The sequence below is a fragment of the Equus asinus genome, chromosome 6, assembly GCF_041296235.1.
Source record: "Equus asinus isolate D_3611 breed Donkey chromosome 6, EquAss-T2T_v2, whole genome shotgun sequence".
NCBI lineage: Eukaryota > Metazoa > Chordata > Mammalia > Perissodactyla > Equidae > Equus > Equus asinus.
Window position 1 is genome coordinate 101,286,150 of NC_091795.1, and position 21,450 is coordinate 101,307,599.

A 21,450-nucleotide genomic window follows, 5' to 3' on the forward strand; every position below is an offset into this window, starting at 1 on the left:
ACTCAGAAGGGTTCGCTGGATGAGGGTGAAGGTTGCAGGCTGAAATCTTTGCCTCAGGCATTGCCAGGTTCCGAGAGGGGCTGACTCATCGTCTGGGAATGACCCCATGGCCTTCTAGACTCCGGGGGGGCCCCCCTGGGCCCTGGGAAGCTTCATTCCACTCAAGTTTATTGACGAGAACTATGTGGGCACCTCATACACTTCCTCATTTAATCCTTACAACAGCCTGTGAGTAGGAGCCGGAGTCCTCATTCTACAGATGGGGAAACTGAGGCCGAGGGAGAGAGTAAGAAAGTTGCCCAGGGTCACGGAATTGGTGAGCCTGCCTCCTAGTTTTGTCTTGTTCCAAAACCCCTGCTCTTTTCTGTATAAATCCTTGAAGAGTGTTCAGTCTAGTGGGGAGACAGACAGGCAGACAGATGACATCACTGCACCGCAAAGAGGTTGTAGAAAAGACAGACTGTGTGCCTTGGGGGACACTGTGGGCGCTAATGTCATAGATGCACTATTAGGTTGGGGCCCCAAAGCAGAGCCTGATGAGTAAGGGGGGCTCTTGGGAGTGAGGGCAGCCGACTGCGCAGGGTGAGAAGCTGGCCATCGACCTGATGCCCCAGGAAGCTCGCCAGCTGTTCAACCTTCAGGTGAGGCAGCCCCAACTCAGTCCGCCTTTGGCTGCGGGCTGCGTCAGGAGGGGCAGAGCTCCCGGCATTTCTGGGACAAGGCTCCTGGGAGCCCTAGGCAGTTCTCCAGAGAACATCAGCAGTGACTGGGATGGGGTGCAGCCCCCCAGCGAGTATCCACTACAATAGGTGAAGCACACAGGTCAGTGCCTGGCACACTGCGAATGCTGAGTCAGCACCATCTTCCTTTCTCCTCCCTGCTTCCCTCCCTCCTTCCATCCTTCCCTTGATTACCTACAAGTGCATGGGCAAATTACCCAAATCTCTGAACACTGGTTTTTTCTTCTGAAGAATGGGGATAATAATACCTTCTGTGAGGGACGTTGCAAGGCTCAGATCCTAAGGCGTCTGCACAAAGGTAGTTGTGGGGAATCCTTGCCACAGAGGCCAGTACTCGACCAGGAGTAGAGATTGTTTCCATGTGTGTCCAGGGCCGCACCTGGTATGCTGTAGAACTCAGTGATAGCATTCACAGAACACAGAGGATGGAAGATAAGGAGCATCTTTCACTCATTAATCTTTGCTTCTGTGTATGGAAACCTAAACAGCTAAAGATTGTCCATTAGCACAATCCCCCTGAAAGGAATGTTTGCTGTGGGACATATAACACGATTTGGGGCAGACAACAAGATCTGGAAATTGGTCATCAGAGGGAAATGGGGATATTTCACCTGGGTGCATGGCAGTAGAAAAGTTCAGTGGCTTTGATCATCCTTAAACAATTTACCCCCTGGGAGGTCAAGATCCTGGAGGTGTGAGGGTCCGTGGTCTCTGAGGGCAGAAGCAGGAAATAATGAACAAAAGATATGGGAAGCACATTTAGCTTAAAATAAGGAAGAGCTTCATTACTCAAATGTAAATTCTTTAGGCTAAATCATTATCCTGGCCTCCCACTTCCACCACACTTCCTCATCCAATGCTCTGCAAACAGGTGTGTGTCAGTCAGGGGTCTTCAGAGAAACAGCACAATAGGACAGATGGATGGATGGATGGAAAGAAAGACAGATTGATGGAAGGAAGGAAGGAGGGATGGATGGATGGGTGGATGGATGGATGGATAGATGGATAGATGGACAGATGGATGGAAGGAAGGAAGGAAGGAAGGATGGATGGATGGATGGATGGATGGATAGATGGATAGAAGGATGGAAGGATGGATGAATGGATGGATAGACGGATGGAAGGAAGGAAGGATGGATGGATGGAAGGATGGCTGGATAGATGGATAGAAGGATGGAAGGAAGGAAGGATGGATGAATGGATGGATAGATGGATGGAAAGAAGGAAGGAAGGAAGGATGGATGGATGGATGGATAGATGGATAGGAGGATGGAAGGAAGGAAGGATGGATGAATGGATGGATAGATGGATGGAAAGAAGGAAGGATGGATGGATGGATGGATGGAAAAAAAGACAGATTGATGGAAGGGAGGAAGGATGGATGGATGGATAGATGGAAGAATAAAAACACAGATAGATTTTAAGGAATTGGCTTGTGCGATTGTGTGGGCTGACAAGTCCAAAATCTGTGGGGCAGTCCAGCAGACTGGAAACGCAGGTGCGAGCTGATGCTGCAATCTTGAGGCAGAATTTCTTCTCTGAGAAACTTTGGTATTTGCCCGTAAGGCCTTAAACTGTTTGGATGAGGCCCACTCGCATTATGGAGGGTAATCTTCTTTACTTAAAGTCAACTGATTGTAGATGTCAAAGAATGTTAATCTCATCTATAAAACACCTTCAGTCAACACCTAGATTAGTGTTTGATTAAATCACTAGGTTTGATAGCCCGCCCAATGGACACATAAAATTAACATCACCGCTGGCTTAGGAGATAGCTGTTGAACTGAAAAGAGAAGCCAGCTGCTCAGAGATGCCCCTGTCTCCTGGGAGAGGCAGTAAGTTCTTAGTGTTGAGTGAAATATGGCCTTTGCCCAGTTAAACTGGAGGGGCCCAGAGATGTTTGGACAGAGAAGTGGCAGAGTTGAAGCTGTGACATGTTCTCTGTCGGCTGTGGGGAAGGTGGACCAGGCAGACACAGGAGGCAGGCTACCCAGGAAGGGTACTCAGTGGTGGTCCAGGGGTGATGGGGAGGGCCGGACTCTCAGTGGTTATGAGGCGGGAGGATAGAAAGCACTGAAGTTGATTGAGCAACCATGAGCAACTGGAATTAACAGGATTTCCCAACTCCTTAAATGGGAGGGACAACTTCCAGGTTGGAAGTTATGAGAGACTGGTTTGGAGGATCAAAGCAGTGATTCAGAAGAAAAAATAGATTTTTTAGGAAGAGTAATGTTTTAGGTTTCTGACATGATAAGCTTGAAATTTGTGTAAGACATTAAGGGGAGACCTCTAGAAGGCACTTGGAAATGAGTGTGGAGGCCAGGAGTGTGCTGCGGGGGAGATTTGTGACTGGTTAGTATGTAGGACCGCTGGATGGCTTGTTTTGGGTCCCTAGAAAGCTGTTCCACGTGGTAATAGGGCTGGTAACTTCAACAACAGACATTTAGCCTCCAGAGGGGCCAGACCCCTCATTCAGCTGGTCCCAGATGTGGACCCTCGAAACTGTGTGAGCTACAGGAGAGTGCTGACACAGCAATAGGAAAGTACTGGGGTACCCCCTGGTCCCATTCCAGCATGCCTTCAAGCACGCCCCTGGTAGAACGCCAGCCTGATCTTCCGTACTCCTAAAAGTGCCCTGTGGTCAGTAGTGGGCAGAGCGAGTGGTTAACAGGCTCTGGAGTCTCAGCCCGCATGCCTGCCTCAAATCCCGCTGCAGTGTGTGAGTAAAAAGGGAGGGGGAGAGAGACAGAAAGAGAGAGCGAGAGGCAGAGAGAGAGACCGAAAGACAGAGAGAGAGACGAGACAGACAGAGAGTGCCCGCTTGGAACCGCGCCTGGGACATAATAAGCTCTCTAAAAGTGTTTTATAAAATAACAAAAAACCCATCACACATATGTGGAAACGGCGGCCAGGCGAGGCGAAGCAACTTGGCCGAGACCCCAGCTCGTGAGTGCAGATCTGGGGTTGAAAGCCAGGCCCCCATCTTCCCCCTGCACCCCGGGAGCCCCGCCGCAGGGACGGGGGCGCAGTGACCGGACGCCGCGGCCGGAGGTCCTAGCCCCGCCCCGGCCCCTGGGGAGGTGGGGGTGGGAAGGGAGGAGCCGCGCGCATGTGCACAGCTGGCGCCCCCCGCCCCCCGCACACAGCTGGGACCTGGGCCTTGGCCGGCCGGGCGGGCGGGTGCAGTCCGGAGCGGGCCGGGGACGCGCCGGGCCCTTCGCGGTTGGTCGGTGCGCCCGAGCGTCCGTGCGCGCCGTCGGCCATGGCCTTGCGCCCCGCGGGCCCCGCGCGCCTCTGCCTGCTGGCGCTCGTGCTGTGCTGCGGCTGGGGGGCGCTGGCCTCTGTCGCCCCGAAGCCGGGCGCCGGGTGCCCGAGCCGCTGCCTGTGCTTCCGCACCACGGTGCGCTGCATGCATCTGCTGCTGGAGGCCGTGCCCGCCGTGGCGCCGCAGACCTCCATCCTGTGAGTGCGGCGGGGGCGCAGGAGGGCGATGGACTAGGGGAGGTGGGGGAGGATCGCGGCGTCGGGGGCCGGGCAGGGGCCCGCGGCCCTTTGTCCGCGGTGGTCCGGGCGCAGAGGGCGGACCTGGGCGCAGTTCGCGCGGCCTCCTGAGCCGCCTTTGTTCGGCGCAGGGAATGCCCCGCTGGACTGGGAAGTGGTCGGGAGCAGCCCGGGAAAATCCTGCTCTCCTCCGGACGGCCCTGCCCGCTCCCCGCGCTTGGCCGGGATCCCTCCTGTTGGCTCCCCTCCTCCGCTCCCCTTTCTCCCCCTCTGGGCAGTTTCCTCGCGGAGCGCGGGGCTCCCCCTCCTCGGCTCAGCCGGGATCTTCCCCCTCCGCCTCCCGCTCCTTTCCCCTCCTTCCCTCCCTCCCTCCCTCTCCTCCTGGAGAGCGGCACCCCCTGGCCCCGCTCTGGGGATCCTCCCTCGCGTACCCTCACTGACTCACGGCAGCGCCCCTCCCAGTCCCCGCGTCCGCCTGGGGCGCCGGGAGCCTCCGGCGCGGAATGTCCCCGGCCCCGCGGGGCGCACAGTTCTCTGGGGCTTTCCCTGAGCCCGGAGCAAGCCTGGCGGCGAGGTTCCGGGAGGGGCCCGGTGCGGGCCTCCGAGTTCTGAGGCAGCTCAGGTCTGGACGGAGCCGGGGTCCGAGCGGTTTCCGCTCGGGGCTCGTCCCTCTGGGCTCTAGCCCAGGTGCGCCGCGATCCGGCTGTGCCAAACTTCGCGGATACTTGGCGCTCGGCTTGTTACAAAGTGTCGCGCACTCCGGCGGCCCCGCAGGCCCGGAAACCCGCCCGCCTCCGCCCCAGTCGGTCCCCAAAGGCCGAATCCCGTCCCCAGAGGGCCCGAAATGCCGCAAGAGTTCGCTGCAGGCCTCGAGGTGTTCCGATGCGACTTTGATTAGAAATTTTCAAAATCTGTAAAGGCAGGCATGCGTTTTAGGCGCCGCCTGTAATTCAGCGTCCTACAGCTGCCCTTCTGAATGCCAAAAATAGTTTCCACTTTTCTTGGCTGAGCCAAGTTCCTCTGGCACCGCTGAAGAGCCTGCAAAAGTTGTAAAATTTTGAGCGAACTATTCAGGAAGTGGGCGGTTAGTGTCCTTACTTTTAAAACCGAGTGCATGGACGGAGACCTCTGCTAGTGGTCGCTGAGTTTGCAGAAAGCTTCCTTCAGGGTCTTTGTCGGGAGTCATTCCCAGCCTGCGAAATTGTTCCTCTCAGAGAGATAAATAGGGCTTTCCCTCCAGAGCGTCTGAGCGGCCTGCCAAGGAGGGACCCAAGGGGGCGTCAGACTCTCAAGAAACGGACTGAAGGGGGGGGAGTCGGGGGAGTGGGGGGGTGGGGGGGGGAGGCGTTTCTCCGTAGGGTAGTTTAATTCTTCAGTGAGTCAGTGGAAAACGCTTGGACCCTGAAGCCATTTTCTACATCTGGCCAGTGTCTAATACTTGTCCTATGCTTTGCCCTCAGATCTTAATTGCTTTTTAAAAAGAACAGTATTTTAAAATATGAGTGTTGTGGAGCAAAAATGGGATCCTCCGGCCTGCTGCACATGGTGAGATTGTCTACAGAACCTAACGGAGTTTGTAAAGTGGGGAGCGGGATGTGGGGGTCACAGGAAAGGAGAGTGACGTGATAATTGGCATTTGCAAGATTTCCAGAAAGTGTTCGTTCGTACACACTTATATGTTACACTTTTATGGGTCTCTGTAGTTTTAAAAAATGTTTTGAAATGGCCATCCTTGGTCTCATCGACTCTGAGGCAGGCAGAACAGATGCTGAGATAAGCAAACCCCTAAGAGAACTGAGCAGATTTTCGTTGAAATGAGCACCCACCCATTTTACAGCTGTGCAGACCAGGCTCCGGGAGAGGAAGCTCCCATCATGGCCACTGTGGACACCAGGGAAGAGGGTAGAACTGAGTCCTGGTGTGACAGGTTCCAGCTGGGGGACAGTTCACCAGTCGCTTGGCCCCTGGAGGGTGGGGACTGAGGGCACAAGTGGAGACTTTTTAATGACCGTGGGGAGGGGGTAGGTTTTTGGAAACAAAGAAGAGACAGTCGGATGGAGTACATCCTTCAGGGAGTAGGGAATGAGGGAACAGGGCCAGTTCTGGGGGCACCCTGTTGATATGTCTCTGGGGTCCAGTCTGGCAGGTGCATGGTGGGACGCAGTCATATTACAAATTCCACTCACACAGAAATACTTAGTTTTCGCTTTCAGCTTTTCTCCCAGAGACCTCAGGCGTATGATTTTTTTTTTTTTAAGAAATTATTTGGTAGAAATTGAGGACTTAAGAGATATGAAGATAGATAAAGAGCCTGGCCCCCAAAGTTACTTGGGCCATCCAACCATCACATCATCCCTTTGCTTTCAAGAACTGCAACCCCCCCCCCCGCAAGATTGACTCTCAATCACTGGGAAATGTCAGACTTCTCCGCACAATGTTCCAGCAGTGTGTGCCGCACGGCGTTCCAGCAGTGTGTGCCGCACAGTGTTCCAGCAGTGTGTGCCAGCCGGGCCTCATAGTGGATTGTGTTGATTCGTGGTTGGGGCTTCAGAAAATAACGTCTGAGGCCACCTTGTGATTCAGGTTCCGTTTGACCCTTGAGTCACACCAACTGGAAAGTGCAAAGTGGTGTCCTAGAACAGATGGCAGCTGGAAGCCGGCGCCCTGTGGTCTGGCGGCTCTGCAGCTTCTCTGCAGCCCCTGTAGAAGCCCCTTCACCACTGGGTGGAGTATTCATTTCCTCTCAGAAGTTCTTGTAGAAATGCTTGTTTAATTTTTGAGCATTACACTCTATTCATTGCCATGATAGATGTCTGTCACTGTGATAGTTGAAAGGCTAGTATTAAAAGATGAAGGCTGACGTTTTTCCTTGGCCCCCTTCCTGCCCTCCTCTCAACCCCAGCCTTTTGGCCACAGGCCCAGGGCTCTGGGCTCTGGCCTGTGGGCCCGCTCCCTCCACACCTCCTCCTCTGCGACACCTTCCGTTCCCTGTAGCCTCCGCCGTGAGGTCATGGGAATCATCAGCTCTTCATCACTGACATCCGTCTTCCAGTCCAGACCACTCCACAGCCCCAGAGTTAACCCCGGAGTGCCGTCCACGTGACAGGAAACCCTGGCTCTGCAGGGAGCCTGGGGATGTGTCCTGGGGGGACCCTGGAAGGTGTTGCTGCAGAGGAACTGTGGACTGGCCCCTGTGGACTAGGCAGGGGGCTAGGGAGAGCCTCCTCAGGGGGCACACTTGGTTGAATTCTCCCCAAGGTACAGGGTCCACCTGGCAGACAGCCGTTCCCCCACTCCTCAACTTTCTGATGACCCGCTGTGTGCCTGGGTCTGTGCCTGGTCTGGTACCTGCCTCATGGAGTTCCTGGTCCAGTCGGGCGCTGGAGAGTGAGGGCCCGAGGTGCAGTGATGAGGAGGAGCGTCTCGTGCACCAGGCTGTGTGGGGACGGCGTGCTCTGGGCACCATGCACTTTTGGTGGTCTGGGCCAGTGGATGCCTGTTGTCCGGCCCCTGTCCACATGGGAAGAAGATCCCAGTGTTGCCACTTCATGGATCTGGTCCCCGCCTTCCTGCAGGACCCCCACAGGCCTCTCTGAGATCCTGACACATAGGTGGAGGGAGAATCTTCAGGCCATTTCACTGTTTCCTTTGGTCCCTGGGACACTAGCCCTGAGTCACAGCTTCTGCCTGTTCACCAGCCTCTGTTGGAGCTCCCCAGCCTTGGCTATCAGGAGAATCTAATTTCCCACGAGCTTCCCTTTGCACAGAGATGAGGTCTCCTCGTTCAAGGTGGATTGAGGTAGAAACCGTTCCCCTGGCCAGGAGGTGGGGGTGGGCTGAGGAGGGCAGCTGCATGCTGGGAGGCCCGGCTCTCTCCCCTGGCACTTTCCCCACTCTCCCTCTGGCTCACAGGAAGTTCCCTCCCTCCTGACCCTCTGGGGACACCCTCAGCTCCTGGGAAGGCTGGCCTCTTCTGGGGTGGGAGATTCACAAGGTCGGTGGACACGAAGGCTGCATCCTGGCTCCTCTGGGCTCTGCAGAGCACTAGTGCGTGCCGCGCTGGGGACACCAGGCTCCAAGGCGGAGCCTTTGGCTTCCATAAAACAAATTACTACTTTATTTGTAAATTCCCTGTTACGATGAAATCTTTATTATCGCAGCTCAAATGCATTTGAAAACTGTCATAGGAAGACTTCTTTTCAAAAATATTTATTAATTACATGGAGTGTGTGGGAAGTAACTTTATTTTTTTTTGCCAATCTTCCTCTTTTTTTTTTTCCTCCCCAAAACCCCAATACATGGTTGTATATCCCAGTTGTAAGACATTCTAGTTCTTTTGTGTGAGCCACCACCACAGCATGGCAACTGACAGACGGGTGGTCTGGCTCTGAGACCAGGAAGCCAACCTGGGCCACCGAAGCTGTGAGTGAGCACGGAACTTTAACCACTAGGCCGTCAGGGCTGGCTCTGGCTACTTTTTAAATATTTAGGTATTGGTCATTTATCTTTCCCAAATGGTGATGCACCAGATATTTCCTCCCACTCACAGCTGCTCTGCAGGGTCCCATGCGGACGGGGGTCTGTTCCTGAGCTCTGACTGCACCGCGTGCTGTGTTCAGAGGAGGAAACTTTGGTGTCCCAAATAAGCTTGGAGAGCCGTCTTGTGGATAGCGGAGAGCTCTGAGTGTGACGTCTCCATCAGGAGTGGGTTCTGGGCTTAGTTATAACCCGGTCACCATTTGAAAATGTGAACTTGTATTTGAAAGCTGTGCCTGGAAAGTGCTCCTCTTGTTGGGAATTGAGTTGAAGTTCAGCTGTTGGAGGAACTCCCTGCCTCCTTCGTGTTTTAATGAGTCCAGGGAATAGTCATCATAGGAAAGCCCATCAGACAGCTCCTGCCTCGAGCGTGGCTTCATCCAGGGTCCAAATGCCACCATCATGAGGCACTGGGCTCCTTCTCCACTCAGACTGTGACTCAGTTTCTCTACACAGTGATGACTGACAGCTGTCGGCTTCCCTTCTAATGGCGCTCAGTGCAACGGAAAGAGAGTGAATGACTCTTTCTTGGTGCAGAAGCACAAATTCTGGAACTTGACTGAAAGGACCACCTGCCTGGTCTCAAGCACATGGGGTGGGGCGGGGAGGGGGGTGGAGTGGGAGGTCTTGCCCCAAGGCCTGGGCCCCGCCTGCCTCTGGAGCAGTGGATGGAACCTGCTGTGCCCAACTGGTGGGCTGGAAGCAGGCCACGCCCTTTGCCCAGAGGAAGGAACAGGGCGTTTTTGTTAAAGTGGCTGTTGGGCAGACTAGACAAGAACTGTCCACCGCACTGATTAAAGGTTTAACGTTAAAGATGTCAACAAAAACAGTGACAAAATTCCAGTCTGCAGCGCTGACCTCTTCATCAGTTTGAAAACTAGGTAAAAGTTGGAAGTCAACATGCAGTATGCTGAGTCCCACTGGCAAAGTATGTTTTTTATCTTTCTGAGATGCCAGGCTTCTTCTTGTGCACTTGAACAGACGACATAGATGCCAATGGTGACCATGTGGGGGCCGGGGGCCCCACCGCAGAGCTCCACAGTCAGAACCCAGGGCTGGGAGTCGGGGACCTGGGTCCTCCTCGTCTCCTCCTTACTGTGTGGACTGCGAGAGCTTCTTTGGGTCGCTGGTCTTCAGCACCCAACATGTAAGGTCTCTTCAGTGTATGGGTTTACTGAGTATTTTAATCTTGACGGTTTCATATGCTTTTGGGGTACACAGAAAATGCGATTTATTTAAAAGTGCATTTTTTGGTGAATTCAATTGAAAAGCAGTTAAAGTTTACTGTATTTGATGCTTAAACAGTCCATCAGGACATTTTGTGTTACTGCCATCTCTCGGTGAGGCCAGTGGCTCCCTGGGATCTGGATGGGACTGTAGAATTGTTATGCTCTGCGTGCTGCGTATCCACCTGGATGAAACAGCCTGATGATGTCACTGGGGGAGGGAATGCTTTTCTGGTGTTTAAAGTAATGTCGTTGATGGCGTAAAATCTTTCTAAATGAATAGTTCCAATGATTTATAGTCTTTTTGTCTCGAAGTTAATTTTGGAAAATAGAAATTGTACTTTTTCTTCCCTGGTCATGTGGTTTGTCTTCAGATGCCAGAAGTCCACAATCAAGATAGACAAATCCTGAGATCGAAACTAGCAAGAAAGCTGAGTGAGCATATGCCAGTTGAGTGAGCATATGCTAGTTGTTTCGTGGGTTAGTTCTCAGGGTCTACCTTCCCCGGCTTGGCTATGAGGTCGGTTATCTTTGTTAATTTGTTGTGACAGTTTCTCTATTCTGGACACTGTTGCCTCTGTCCTGTTTCTCTGCCTTCTTAGGGATGGAAATCTGGGAGACCCTGATCCCCCAAGAACTTTACCCAAAGATCCTGGATAAAGGGTGGTCAGACCCTCCTCTGTATGTCCCCAGGGGACTCCTTTCCTTCTCCTTTAGGGTTTACTTGAGACTTCTTTTTTTTAAGAAAACGGTTTTGTTCCAAATCTGATTGCCCACGGGATCTTCAGCTCATTGAAGAGAGGGGTCCCGGCTGGACGCCCAGCCCATCAGAGAGCTCGGGCAGGAGGAGGGCCCACAGTGGCTGCGGCTGGCGGTTTCTTCGCTCGGCACCCACTCTTGGGAATGGAGCTGCTGAGCTCAGAGGCTCCCGGAGCAGCCTACAGGATCATCTCGTCTTTTGTTCTGGAGTCAGGTCTGAAGTAGAAGCTTAACCAGTGACGATTCCCTCATTTGACCTTTGTCCAGATGAATTTTCACTTAAAAAAAGCCTTATTGAGACATAATTGATGTTAAGAAAGTGCACATATATAACGTGCACGCTTTGGTGAGTTTTGACATATGTCTGTTCCTGTGAAAGCATCGCCACAATCAAGATAATGAACCTCCCTGCCCACGAAGTCTCCTCTGGTCCTTGGCAGCCCTTCCCTCCGCCCTTCTGCCTGGTTGGAGATGACCTGGCTGTGTTCAGGGGGACTGTCGGCCTTTGTTCTCCTTTCCTGGAATGTCTTTGTCTGGCTTTGGCTTATCAGGGTAAATCTTGCCTCATGGAATGAGTTGAGCACTCCTTCCTTTTCAGTTTTTTGAGAGTGTGGGTAGACTTGGTTTTAGTTCTTCCCTAAACATCGGGTGGAACTTCCCAGGGAAGCCTCCTGGGCTTGGGGTTGGTTGTCTTTGTGGGAAGGATTTAAGCTACAGTTTCTTCAACAAATAAAGGGCCGTTCAGGGCTTTTTCTCTCTGAGAGCTTTGGAAGACTGTGTCTCCCAGGGAGACTGCCCGTGTCACACAAGTTGGATTTGCCATCATAAAGCTGTTCCTCATTATCCTCTTAATATCTGAGAATCTGGGGTGAGATTCTCTTGTTCCTGAAATTGGAAACGCCTGTTGGTCTCTTTTTTTCCCCTGATCGGTCTGCCTAGAGGTTTGTCAGTTTTATTAATCTTTGCAGAAACTCCACTTTTGGATTCATTGATTTTTCTGTTTCATCGTTCTCTTGATTTCTGCTTTGATCTTTCTTGTTTCCTTTCTTCTACCTTAGATTTCATTTGCTCTTCTCCTGGTTTGCCCACACGCATGCCCTTCTCAGTGCTCAGCTGAGTACTCCACGCTCTGCAGATCCCTGGGGTTCTCTCTCTCTCTCTCTCCCTCCGTCCTCTCTCGCTGGAGCATCCGGGTGTCTTGTCTCTGTCCTGTGAGTTCGTTGCCTTGGTCTCCCCAGATGCACAGCGTCATCATCATCTTCTCTCCTAGGCAGCCATGGGGTGGACGTGTGGTCACCTCGTTCGTTTTCACCTCTCAGGGATTGTGTCCGTTGTTCACTGATGTACAACATCTCGAAAACACTTGTTTCGTGTATTTTATCAGCTTTTTGGTTGTTCCAGACAGGACGGTAAGTCCGGCACTCTTATTCCATCGTGTTCAAAAGTGGAAGTCCTCATTCACTTTTTCAAGAAAACCTTTAAATTCTTCTGCAAAGAGGTGTGTTAAAAAGTAAGTAACAATTAGAGTAAAATAATGACTGAGTTCACATGCCCAAGTCTGCAGTTAAAAAAAGTTAAGAGCTCTGCAACCCTGCTGCTGTCCCCACCTGCCTTTGGAATGCCTGTGTGCTCGTCAGCGTAATCGGGCTTCAGCTGCTGTGAGGAGCGGTCGCAGAGTCTTCGTGGATGAAGACAGCGCGTCCCCCTCGCTCACAGGGCCCCGGGCGGATGTCCGCGGTTGGGCAGCTGTCGTCAGAGGCTCTGCTTGCAGCCAGGGGTCAGCAGACCACGGTCAGTGGGATAGCTGCCTGTTTGTGGACTGAGTGCATTGGGACGTGCCAGCCCTTCATTGTCTTTTCTCCGTGGCCGCCTTCTAACCACAAAGGCAGAGCTGGGTCATTGTGACAAGTCAAAATATTTACTACCTAAGAAAATGTTTGCTCTCACAGTGACTCAGGGACTCAGGATCTGTCCATCCGGGGGCTCTGCTGCCAGTCCCTGGCCCTCCAAGCTGTCACGCAAGGGGCGCAAGGGAGCGTAAATGGGATGCTTCACTGCTGCTCACGTTGCGCTGGCCACATGTCCCAGCCTGGGAGCAGGGGCCCTGGGGAACGTTGATTTGTTCGTGCCCAGGAAAAAGAAGTGAGTTGTTAGCATCTTGTCAGTTTATGCCACGACCGTGCTGGACTCTGTTTTCAGCCTCCCTTCACAGGTTGTTTCCGTGTCTGCGCACTCCTCCACAGGGCGCTGCCGGGCATGGGCAGGGAGCAGCTCTGTGCTCTCATGCTTTTCCACAGAGATCGGCTAGGCAGCCACCAGGCTGTGCTCCCACTGTTTCTGTGTCTGTGACCGACTGGGTTTCACCACCCGACCCTGCTTAGTTTAGTTTAACTCCTGCTGTGGGCTGTAGCAAATTCCATCACGGAAAAATGCAGGTTAAAAACTTCCTCTCTTTTCAACAAGAAGAATTTTGTTGTTTATTATTTGGGGATTAAAGGCGGATTATTTATATTCTGTAGAGAGTTGCCGGATGTGATTTTCTGTGGCAAGTGTCGAGTGGCCTCAGTGACTGTAACCCACACGTCACAGCCACATTTCTCGTAAGCAGGTTGCTCAACTAAAGACTTTTCTCCAAGGGACGAGACCAATTTGGGTTTGACGTGATGTCAGCCCTGGATAATTACAGAAATAAGGGGAGAAGTGGTGAGGGGCTGGAAGGAGAAAAACCACGAGGAATCGTTAGCTTCCAGGGGCCAGGAATCAGCTGTGTTTCTGAGTTTCTTGCTCAGGAGGCAGACTGTGCATCTCCTGCCACCTGCATGCCGGGGATGGACGCGTCCTGTGAGCGTGCGCGCTCCTGCCCGCTGGCCGGAGGATCCCGGTTCTTCCTGTTTACTTCCCGTAATTCTCAAGTTGTGTATAATTTTGAAGGCCTTTGGAAACTTGCCCCCCTGCCTTCTGTCATAGGCCCCTCAGCTCTTTGTCGTCGTTCACCTCTCGCAGGCGTGGAGCTGGGTGGGCACAGGACGGATGAAGTCAGCCACTCCCCCTGAGCCCCCCTGGAGGGAGGTTGTGCAACCTGCCCCCTTACCCACTGAATTGCACCATCTTGTTTAGTTTTCTTTTACAACATATTTTTAAAATATTTTTATGCAACTTGTGCGTGGTCATGGTAGAAAAATGTGAAAATATAGACACACACAAAAAAATTACATTCCTTTCATTAGAGGAAACTGTTAACAAGTTGGGCTTGTCCCTCAGATACAGACATGAACAAACATTTAAATGAGTGCTTATGTACACAGAAATATTGTATGTCCATGTGTCTGTCTACATCTACAGCTCTATCTCCATATCTATCATCTGTCTACATTTATCTAGCTTCTACGGATCATCTGTCATCTATCTCTATGTATTTATGTACCTGTCTATCTCTATCATCTATCTATCTACGTCTATCTATCTATCTGTCTATCTGTCTTTCTATGGATCTATCTATCCATCTAAGGATCTATTTATCTACATATTATCTATTTATCTATGGATCAATCTATCTATCATCTATTTCCAGAAATTGGGTCGTGCTTTACGTCCTGCTCTGTAGCGCATGGTGCACATTTTTAGTTCTAGTGACACGTTGTGGCCATGTGTCTAGGCAATAGTTGTCTGCACCATCATTGCTAAAGCCACATAGTATTTAATTTCGTTTGGAATTGCCAAATTTGTTTAAGTGGATTCTTATTATGGGTCATTTCTCTGTTTCCACTTTTCTGCTAGTAACAATAACTTTCCAAATGCCATTGTGTATATTTTTTGGATTATTTTAGAGCACCCTGGGGTAAGTTTTTCCAGCCCTCGAGGCCTCAGTTTCCCCATCTGTGGGCAGATCCTGAGGAATAACGAAGGGCATCTATGTGAGTGTTCTGACCCGGAGCCTGTGGGGAAGATGCTTTTACAACGGAAGCTTTTATTGTATCCTTGAAGAATGGATTTATTGGACCATGCAAATTCAAACAAGGGGCTGTGCCGGAGGAGGCCAGAGGAGGGGGTGCTCTCCCTTATCAGGCCCGGGGAAACGGGGTGCTTGTGATGGGCGGTGTGTTCCTCTTGGTGGAGTGCAGGCCCTGAGCTCCTGGGTGTGACTTTCGTTATTTTGTGTGCTGGTTTTAATGGAGGCAGATACCAGTGATGCCAGGAACTACTGCTAGGAAATACCATTAAGCAGGTTTTCAGGGCATTGTAAATATGCATTTTTCTCTGACAGACCAAACGCAAATGTTCAGGGAGCATCTAATTTTCCCTCCTGAGGACAGCTCCTGCAGGGGTCCTTCTGCAGTCCTAGGACCCAGGAAATATCCCATAATGTGAGCTTCCTCCCTTCTCAACTTCCTAAGATGCCAGTTTGGCATAGATCTAATGTTAATTATTTGCTAAGAATTAAGGACAATAAAACTGAAAATTCACAGTTACTCTAAATAGATATAAAGCCGACACTGGTAGAGATGAGAAAAGTTTGCTTTTGCAGTGATTGGAGCTGTAAGATGAATATTTTCTCCCTTTTTGGGGAAGAATAAGACTATTACAGCTCTCAGGCAGGAATTTCTTTACTCAGAAATGTCGTGGAAGGAAGCATGATAGCAGACAAATGTGAGAGTGTGTTCCATCAGTGGAACGAGGCTGTAACTTATCTGAAGTTCTTGCTAAACATGTGCTTCTCTTCTTCCTCACAGCTTCCTTTGGGGAAAGAGAACCTAGATTAGCCTTGTCGCTTCCTGGAGTCACACAATATTTCTAAAAGTCTATCACCAGCTGAGCAGGACTTTAACTTTTAAAAATAGTGATTAAAAGTGGATACCATTAGTCATCATTGTTACTTATTCAGACATGTGGGATGTTTGTATTGGCATGGCAACAGGTGGCTAAATATTAATCTTGAGCATTTGTTTCCTTGTGCGTGTTTTTTTGTTGTGTAATTTTCTTCGGTCAGTGCCTGTGCCACCCTATCCATCACCCATTCACCCTTTGGTCCATAACCACGCACTCATGCATCTATTCACTCACCTATCTTTCTATCCATCCACCCTTCAATTCATAACCACCCACCCATCCATCTGTGCAATCACCCATCCATCCACCTAATCCGTCCATCCATCCATTCCCCCACCTATCCATCCATTCATCCCCCCACCCATCCATCCCCCCACCCATCCATCCCCACATGTACCCACCCATCCATCCAACCCCCCCATCCGTCCATCCACCCATCCGTCCATCCACCCATCCGTCCATCCACCCATTCATCCATCTGTCCTTTCTTCCATCCACCCACCCATGCATCTGTCCATCCATTCATCCATCCATGCATCCACCCACCCATTCAGCTACCCCTCCATCTATTCATTCTTTCATCCGTCTGCCCAACTGCACATCCCTTTCTCTATCACTCTTTCCCTCCCTCCTTCATTTCTGGAATCCTTGTTAGGTGTCAAGTGCTGGTGCTAAGACACACAGACCCTGCTGCTGGGGGCTCACTGTCCAGGAGGGGCCAGGCTGTGAGGCACACCCAGTTGTGTAGGCAGTGCACCGCTATCCTAACACAGCCCTGTCCCTGCCCCGTCCTACCCTCTGATGGGTTAGGAGTGGGGTTGGAAGCCTAGCTAGAGGGTTCTGGAAAAGGAGATAGCTGTGGAAAGAACTCTGTCTGTATACCTAAGCCCCTTTTTTCCTAAGTTCAAAATTCACTGGCTTTAAATCCAACTTCTTCGTTGTTTTCGTTAGTCTCAGAGAAACTTCTTATTTCTCTGAGGATTCTCTGAGTTCTGTGTCTAGCAGCCCTTTTCAGGCAGTTCCTAAGAGAATGAAGCCCAAAAGAAAATGATTTGAGTGATTATTTTTTTCAATTCTTCCAAGATCCTGCTTCGCTAGCATCTGGATGCTGGAGATGAACCAGCTCATTCCATTCCGTGGGGGTTGCCTTAGGGCTTCTCATTTTCTCACTGGAGAAGCCCAGTGAGACCATCAAAAACTCAGTGCAAAGGAAGATGACTGCTCCGGCATCGCGGCCAAGGAGTTGCAAGTAGGCAGGTTAGGCTGGTAACGTGGGATAACCTTATTTAAAATGAAGAGGTCCACATAGACTGCCAGGAGGAACTGCCTTGGCTAAGGTTTATTTTTATTCTCTTTACAGGGCTCCGTTTTTTTCCCTCAGAAGCCTTCCTGACGCTTCACCTCAAACCATCTCTTATCAGCTCCTTTCGGGGTTTCTCGTCTGTCCCGTACCGCTTTTGACCTGTGATATTTTCTGATTGATGAAACTATCTCGCTGAACACTCTAAAAATGTTTTCTCATTCAGTAATTAACTTGGGTTGCTTTTCTTGTCTTCCTAAAAACTTCTTGAGTTCTGTGTCTGTAGGAAGCCCCCCAGATTAGACGCTCTCAGAGCCTCTGGATAGAGAGTAACTATTGGTTTTCAATATTTGTTGATTCCATTTTGTGATCCGTTTCCTCAGTGGAGGCAATTCAAACACAGTTAGCCTGATTTGAGCCTTTTAGAAAAGCAACAAGCAAAACTCAGTATATTTTGGTAAAGCCTGAAATTGGTTCTGTCTTGGGCTTGGTTTGTGCTGAGGATATGTGACCTTCTGCCGGCCAGTTGGCTCAGTCCTGGCTGAGTGCCCAGTGGGATAACATGATTTGTCTGTTTATTTTGCTGAACTCAAAGAGCAAGTTCTGTCTCTCTCTGTAGGAACAACTATAATTAACCTGTTGAATTGTTTAAATTACAATTGTTGTAACAAGTAGGTTATATCCCAGGATGCCTGGGTGTCTGTGATGGTCAGTTTTTTGTGTCAACTTGATTGGGCCACAGTACCTAGATATTTGGTCAAACATTATTCTAGAGTTTTCTGTGAAGGCATTTTTTTAGATGAGATTAACATTTAAGTCTAGCTTTTGAGAAAAAGCAGATTGCCCTCCACAACATGGGTGGGCCTCATCCAATCAGTTGAAGGGCTCAGGAGAAAAAGACTGGGATCTCCTGAGGTGGAAGGACTTCTGCCAGCAGATGGACTTTGGACGCAGATAGCTGCTCTTTCTTGGGTTTCCAGCCCACCAGCTCTCTGCAAATTTTGGACGTGCCAAGCCTCCACAGTAAATGTCTCTTTAAAATAAATCTTTCTCTCTCTCTGTATATATACACACACATACATGTCATGTCCTTGTGGTTCTGTTCCTTGGGAGAACCCTGACTGTTGCAGTGTCCTTGTTGAGTGTCACGTGACCCTAGTCCTCCTGGTCAGCTGCCTGGATCTGGGTGGGCACCTGACCAAGGACAGCCAGTCCATGTGCTGGCCAGTTGCTTGTGGTCAGACTTGGCCTGGACAGATGTCTCCCAGGGGCGCTGGAACTAGAAAATACTAAGGGACAAACAGCCAGCAGTGGAGGCTGAAACCGTCAGGCTGTGGCTTCGAGAGGATCCAGAGCCCGCATCAGTGGCACAGAGCTCCGAGGAAGCAGAGAGCAGACACGCGTGGGAAGGCGGCTGGAGCTGGGCACCTGGACACCTGTGAAAGCACTCCTGGCCCGGGAGAGAGACCCTCCGAGAGGGGCCGGAGTCCACAGCTGCCTCTGCTCCTTTTCAGGACTGCATGTTGTTGAATGAGTTTTTATTTCTTGTCTAGAAATTATTTAGAAAACAACTCGATTAGTTTATTTTAAAACATAAAAAAAGGAAAGAAAAAACCCTGTCTTTTAGGGATTTATTATGACATAAGCAAGACTGTTCATTTGAGATTTTTTTTTCTTGCCGAGGAAGATTCGCCCTGAGCTAGTAACATCTGTGCCAGCCTTCCTCCACTCTACACGTGGGTCCCGCCACAGCGTGGCTTGATGGGTGGTGTGGGTCTGCACCCAGATCGAACCCGTGAACCGGGCTGCCAAGCAGAGCATGCAGACTTAACCATTGCCACTGGGGTGGCCCCTCCGAGATTTTTAAAGTGCGTTAAGGAAAAAGCAAACTATGGTTAATTTTGCAGCCGTAATCCTGGGGCATAGAAACTTTGCCTTTTCGTGTGCATCTGTGTGCCATGCCTGCCTCACTGATTTACTTTCCATAATGAGACACTCCATGTCCTCGTGTATAGGCCCCCCGCCATCTCTCCCCCACACCTGTTTCTTTCTCCGTGCGTTTTCCTCCATCTGAGATCAGGTTGGCGGCTGAGGAGACCTTGTTACTGCCGTCAGCTGGTCCCTGGGCGTGTCTCTCCTGCTCACCCCCAGGATGGTCATTTTCTGTGGACAGGATCATCGTCATGAGTCACTGAGCTCCTGCTGTTAGCCCCACTTTCCAGATGGGGAACCGAGCCCCTGCTGCAAGGTTGGGGACACGTCCCCCCAAGTGGGTCGTGTCGTCCAGCAGGGAGCCCTGGCCACACTCGGAGCACTGCAGCCCCTGCAGGTGCCCTTCCTTCTGGAGTGCGTGTGCCTGCGCGTGCGTGGGCTCAGTGACCCCTTTTGCCCGAGGTCCACCAGCCCTGGAGGAAGAAGGGTCTGTGTAAGGGTGCACGCTGGCAGAGTGGTTCTGGGCGCATACAGTGTGGGGCGAGAATTCCCCTGGGTACAGCATCTGCCCGAATGGCCCCTCCCGTGCACACTCACTGAGGCGGGGACCTGTGCAGCTCAGAGTGCCCTGTGGTCCTGCATCCTGGGCCTGCGAGCCTGCTGCTTTAAGGCGAACCCGCTCTTGCCCCGGGCGACCCCTCACATGTCCCATGTGCTAGCCCTGCCCCTGGGAGGGTCTCCCACAGGTTTGGGGCTCCAGGGGATAGAGATAGGTCGCTGACTTCTCTGGGCTCACGCATAGCTGGGGCCACTGAGGTGAGAAGGGAGGCCGGGCTCCTGTGCCCAGGAGGAGCGGAGGCCGCATCAGCTGCTGCCCAGGTTCTTGGGGCCCTGATGCCTCTGGGCTGTGGAGCTCGACTGCTACAGCAGTGCCTTCGCATGCATCTCGCGGTGTTGTGTTTCCTACGTGCGCCCCAGCAAACCACGCACAGGGCAGCTTCATCGAGGGGCGTTGTGATCCATCACAGACATTCCTGTGGATCGAGCGGATGCTGTGGAAGTGAGCCAGTGTGTACTTGCGTTAACCGACCTGGTACAGGAGAGGAAGAGCCAAGAGCCTGGAGGGAGAGGCCTTGAGAGGGAGTGGCCGGCACATGTGCGCCCGCCTGCGCTGTTCGAAGTCTATCCTGGCGTCTGTCCTGGTGTCCCTCACCCGGACACAGGACGGTGGGCCTCTCCTCACAGACGTGGCATGTGGTGTTCTCACCTCTGTTCCCACGGGCTCCAGGCATCGCCTCCTTCTGGGTCCCCTTGGCCCTCTATGTCTGTTGCTGTGCCCAGTGTTGGCAGACGTCCACCAAGGTTAGTTGTCACCTGGGTGACCTCACCTTCCCCAATTCCCGCCTTTCACTTCCCTTGGGTTTGTTAGAATTACGGACAAAACTAGAGTGACTCCCAAGGGAGCAGGCCCAGGGCTCCTGGGCAGGGTGGGCACCGGGCTGGGTGGTGCTGAAGATTCGTGTATAGACTCAGCTCGTTGGTGCTACGAAGTTCTGCACTTGTTTGCATCTACTCTACCTTTGTTAGTTTTCAAATATTAGGACTCAGGTTTTTTCTTGTTCGTTATGCTTTAATTCTGAGGGTAGAATATATTAAAAATGACAAAAATCTCTATAGGCAAACTATTTCCTTAAGTTGATGGCCAATGTTAAAATGTTATTTTTCATGTCATTTATAATATTATCACAGTCCACTTAATGAAATTTGGTTCAATTTCAGTGAAAATTATCCTCCAGAGTAGGTTTTTCTCCCTGGGATGAGGGGGGAGCTTGACTACAGTTGGTATGCATGGTGCAGAATTTCATGCAAATACAGTGCATCAGCAGCGTGGTAACAAACCTGTTTAAGCAAAGAGGAAAAAAGACAACGCACAAGCCCTGCTGCGTGGATCACTGCAGCTTCTGGGACCCAGTTTCTTCTACTGATTTAAAAACAAAGCTAACAAAATAAAGTGGAAAAGGTTAGTGCCATAGGTTAGTGTAAGAGGTTAGGTAGTTGCTCACACAGTGGGTTGGTGGTGATGTAGCAGTGGTTAGCAGGTTCGGGTGGCAGGTTAGGGCCGTGGTTAGCAGGTTCGGGTGGCAGGTTAGGGCCGTGGTTAGCAGGTTCAGGTGGCAGGTTAGGGCCGTGGTTAGCAGGTTCGGGTGGCAGGTTCGGGCCGTGGTTAGCAGGTTCGGGTGGCAGGTTCGGGCCGTGGTTAGCAGGTTCGGGTGGCAGGTTAGGGCCGTGGTTAGCAGGTTCGGGTGGCAGGTTAGGGCCGTGGTTAGCAGGTTCGGGTGGCAGGTTAGGGCGGTGGGCTAGAGGAGGAGGTCAGGAGGGTAGGTGTAGGAGAGCAGTTGTGGAGCAGCTGCCAGCTGAGTCCGGTCCATCAGCAGGTAGATGACACTGTAGATAGTCCAGTAGACCTTGGGCTTCGGGCCCCAGCTCAGCCGTTCCAGACGCTTCCGAGCCAGGTTTCCACTCGCTTCCACAGGCCTGAGGTCCGTGACCCCTAAGGTAGGTTCGCCTCTGTGCTGTGGTTGACTTTTGCTAATGACGTAAAATGTTCCGCTCTAACTGAGAGTGTTCG

At 51.5% G+C, this 21,450-nt stretch overlaps 1 protein-coding gene and 1 long non-coding RNA gene across 3 annotated transcripts in view; one reads left to right on the plus strand and one right to left on the minus strand.

Annotated features, from left to right (window-relative positions):
- Nucleotides 1–992: 992 nt before the first annotated feature.
- On the minus strand, nucleotides 993–4,813 carry LOC139045574 (uncharacterized). Its single transcript, XR_011504253.1, has 3 exons — nucleotides 4,687–4,813; nucleotides 1,352–1,451; nucleotides 993–1,127 (listed from the first exon to the last, which is right to left on the minus strand). It is a non-coding gene; the product is annotated as an uncharacterized lncRNA (long non-coding RNA).
- PXDN (peroxidasin) overlaps nucleotides 3,858–21,450 on the plus strand; it is an 87,147-nt gene continuing 69,554 nt past the window's right edge. The window contains exon 1 of one of the 2 annotated variants that reach the window (XM_070512697.1): nucleotides 3,858–4,202. In XM_070512697.1, the coding sequence (XP_070368798.1) occupies nucleotides 4,003–4,202 (200 nt within the window). In that variant the 5' untranslated portion in view covers nucleotides 3,858–4,002. The remainder of the gene's footprint in view (nucleotides 4,203–21,450) is intronic. The other variant, XM_070512696.1, reaches the window with a different exon arrangement.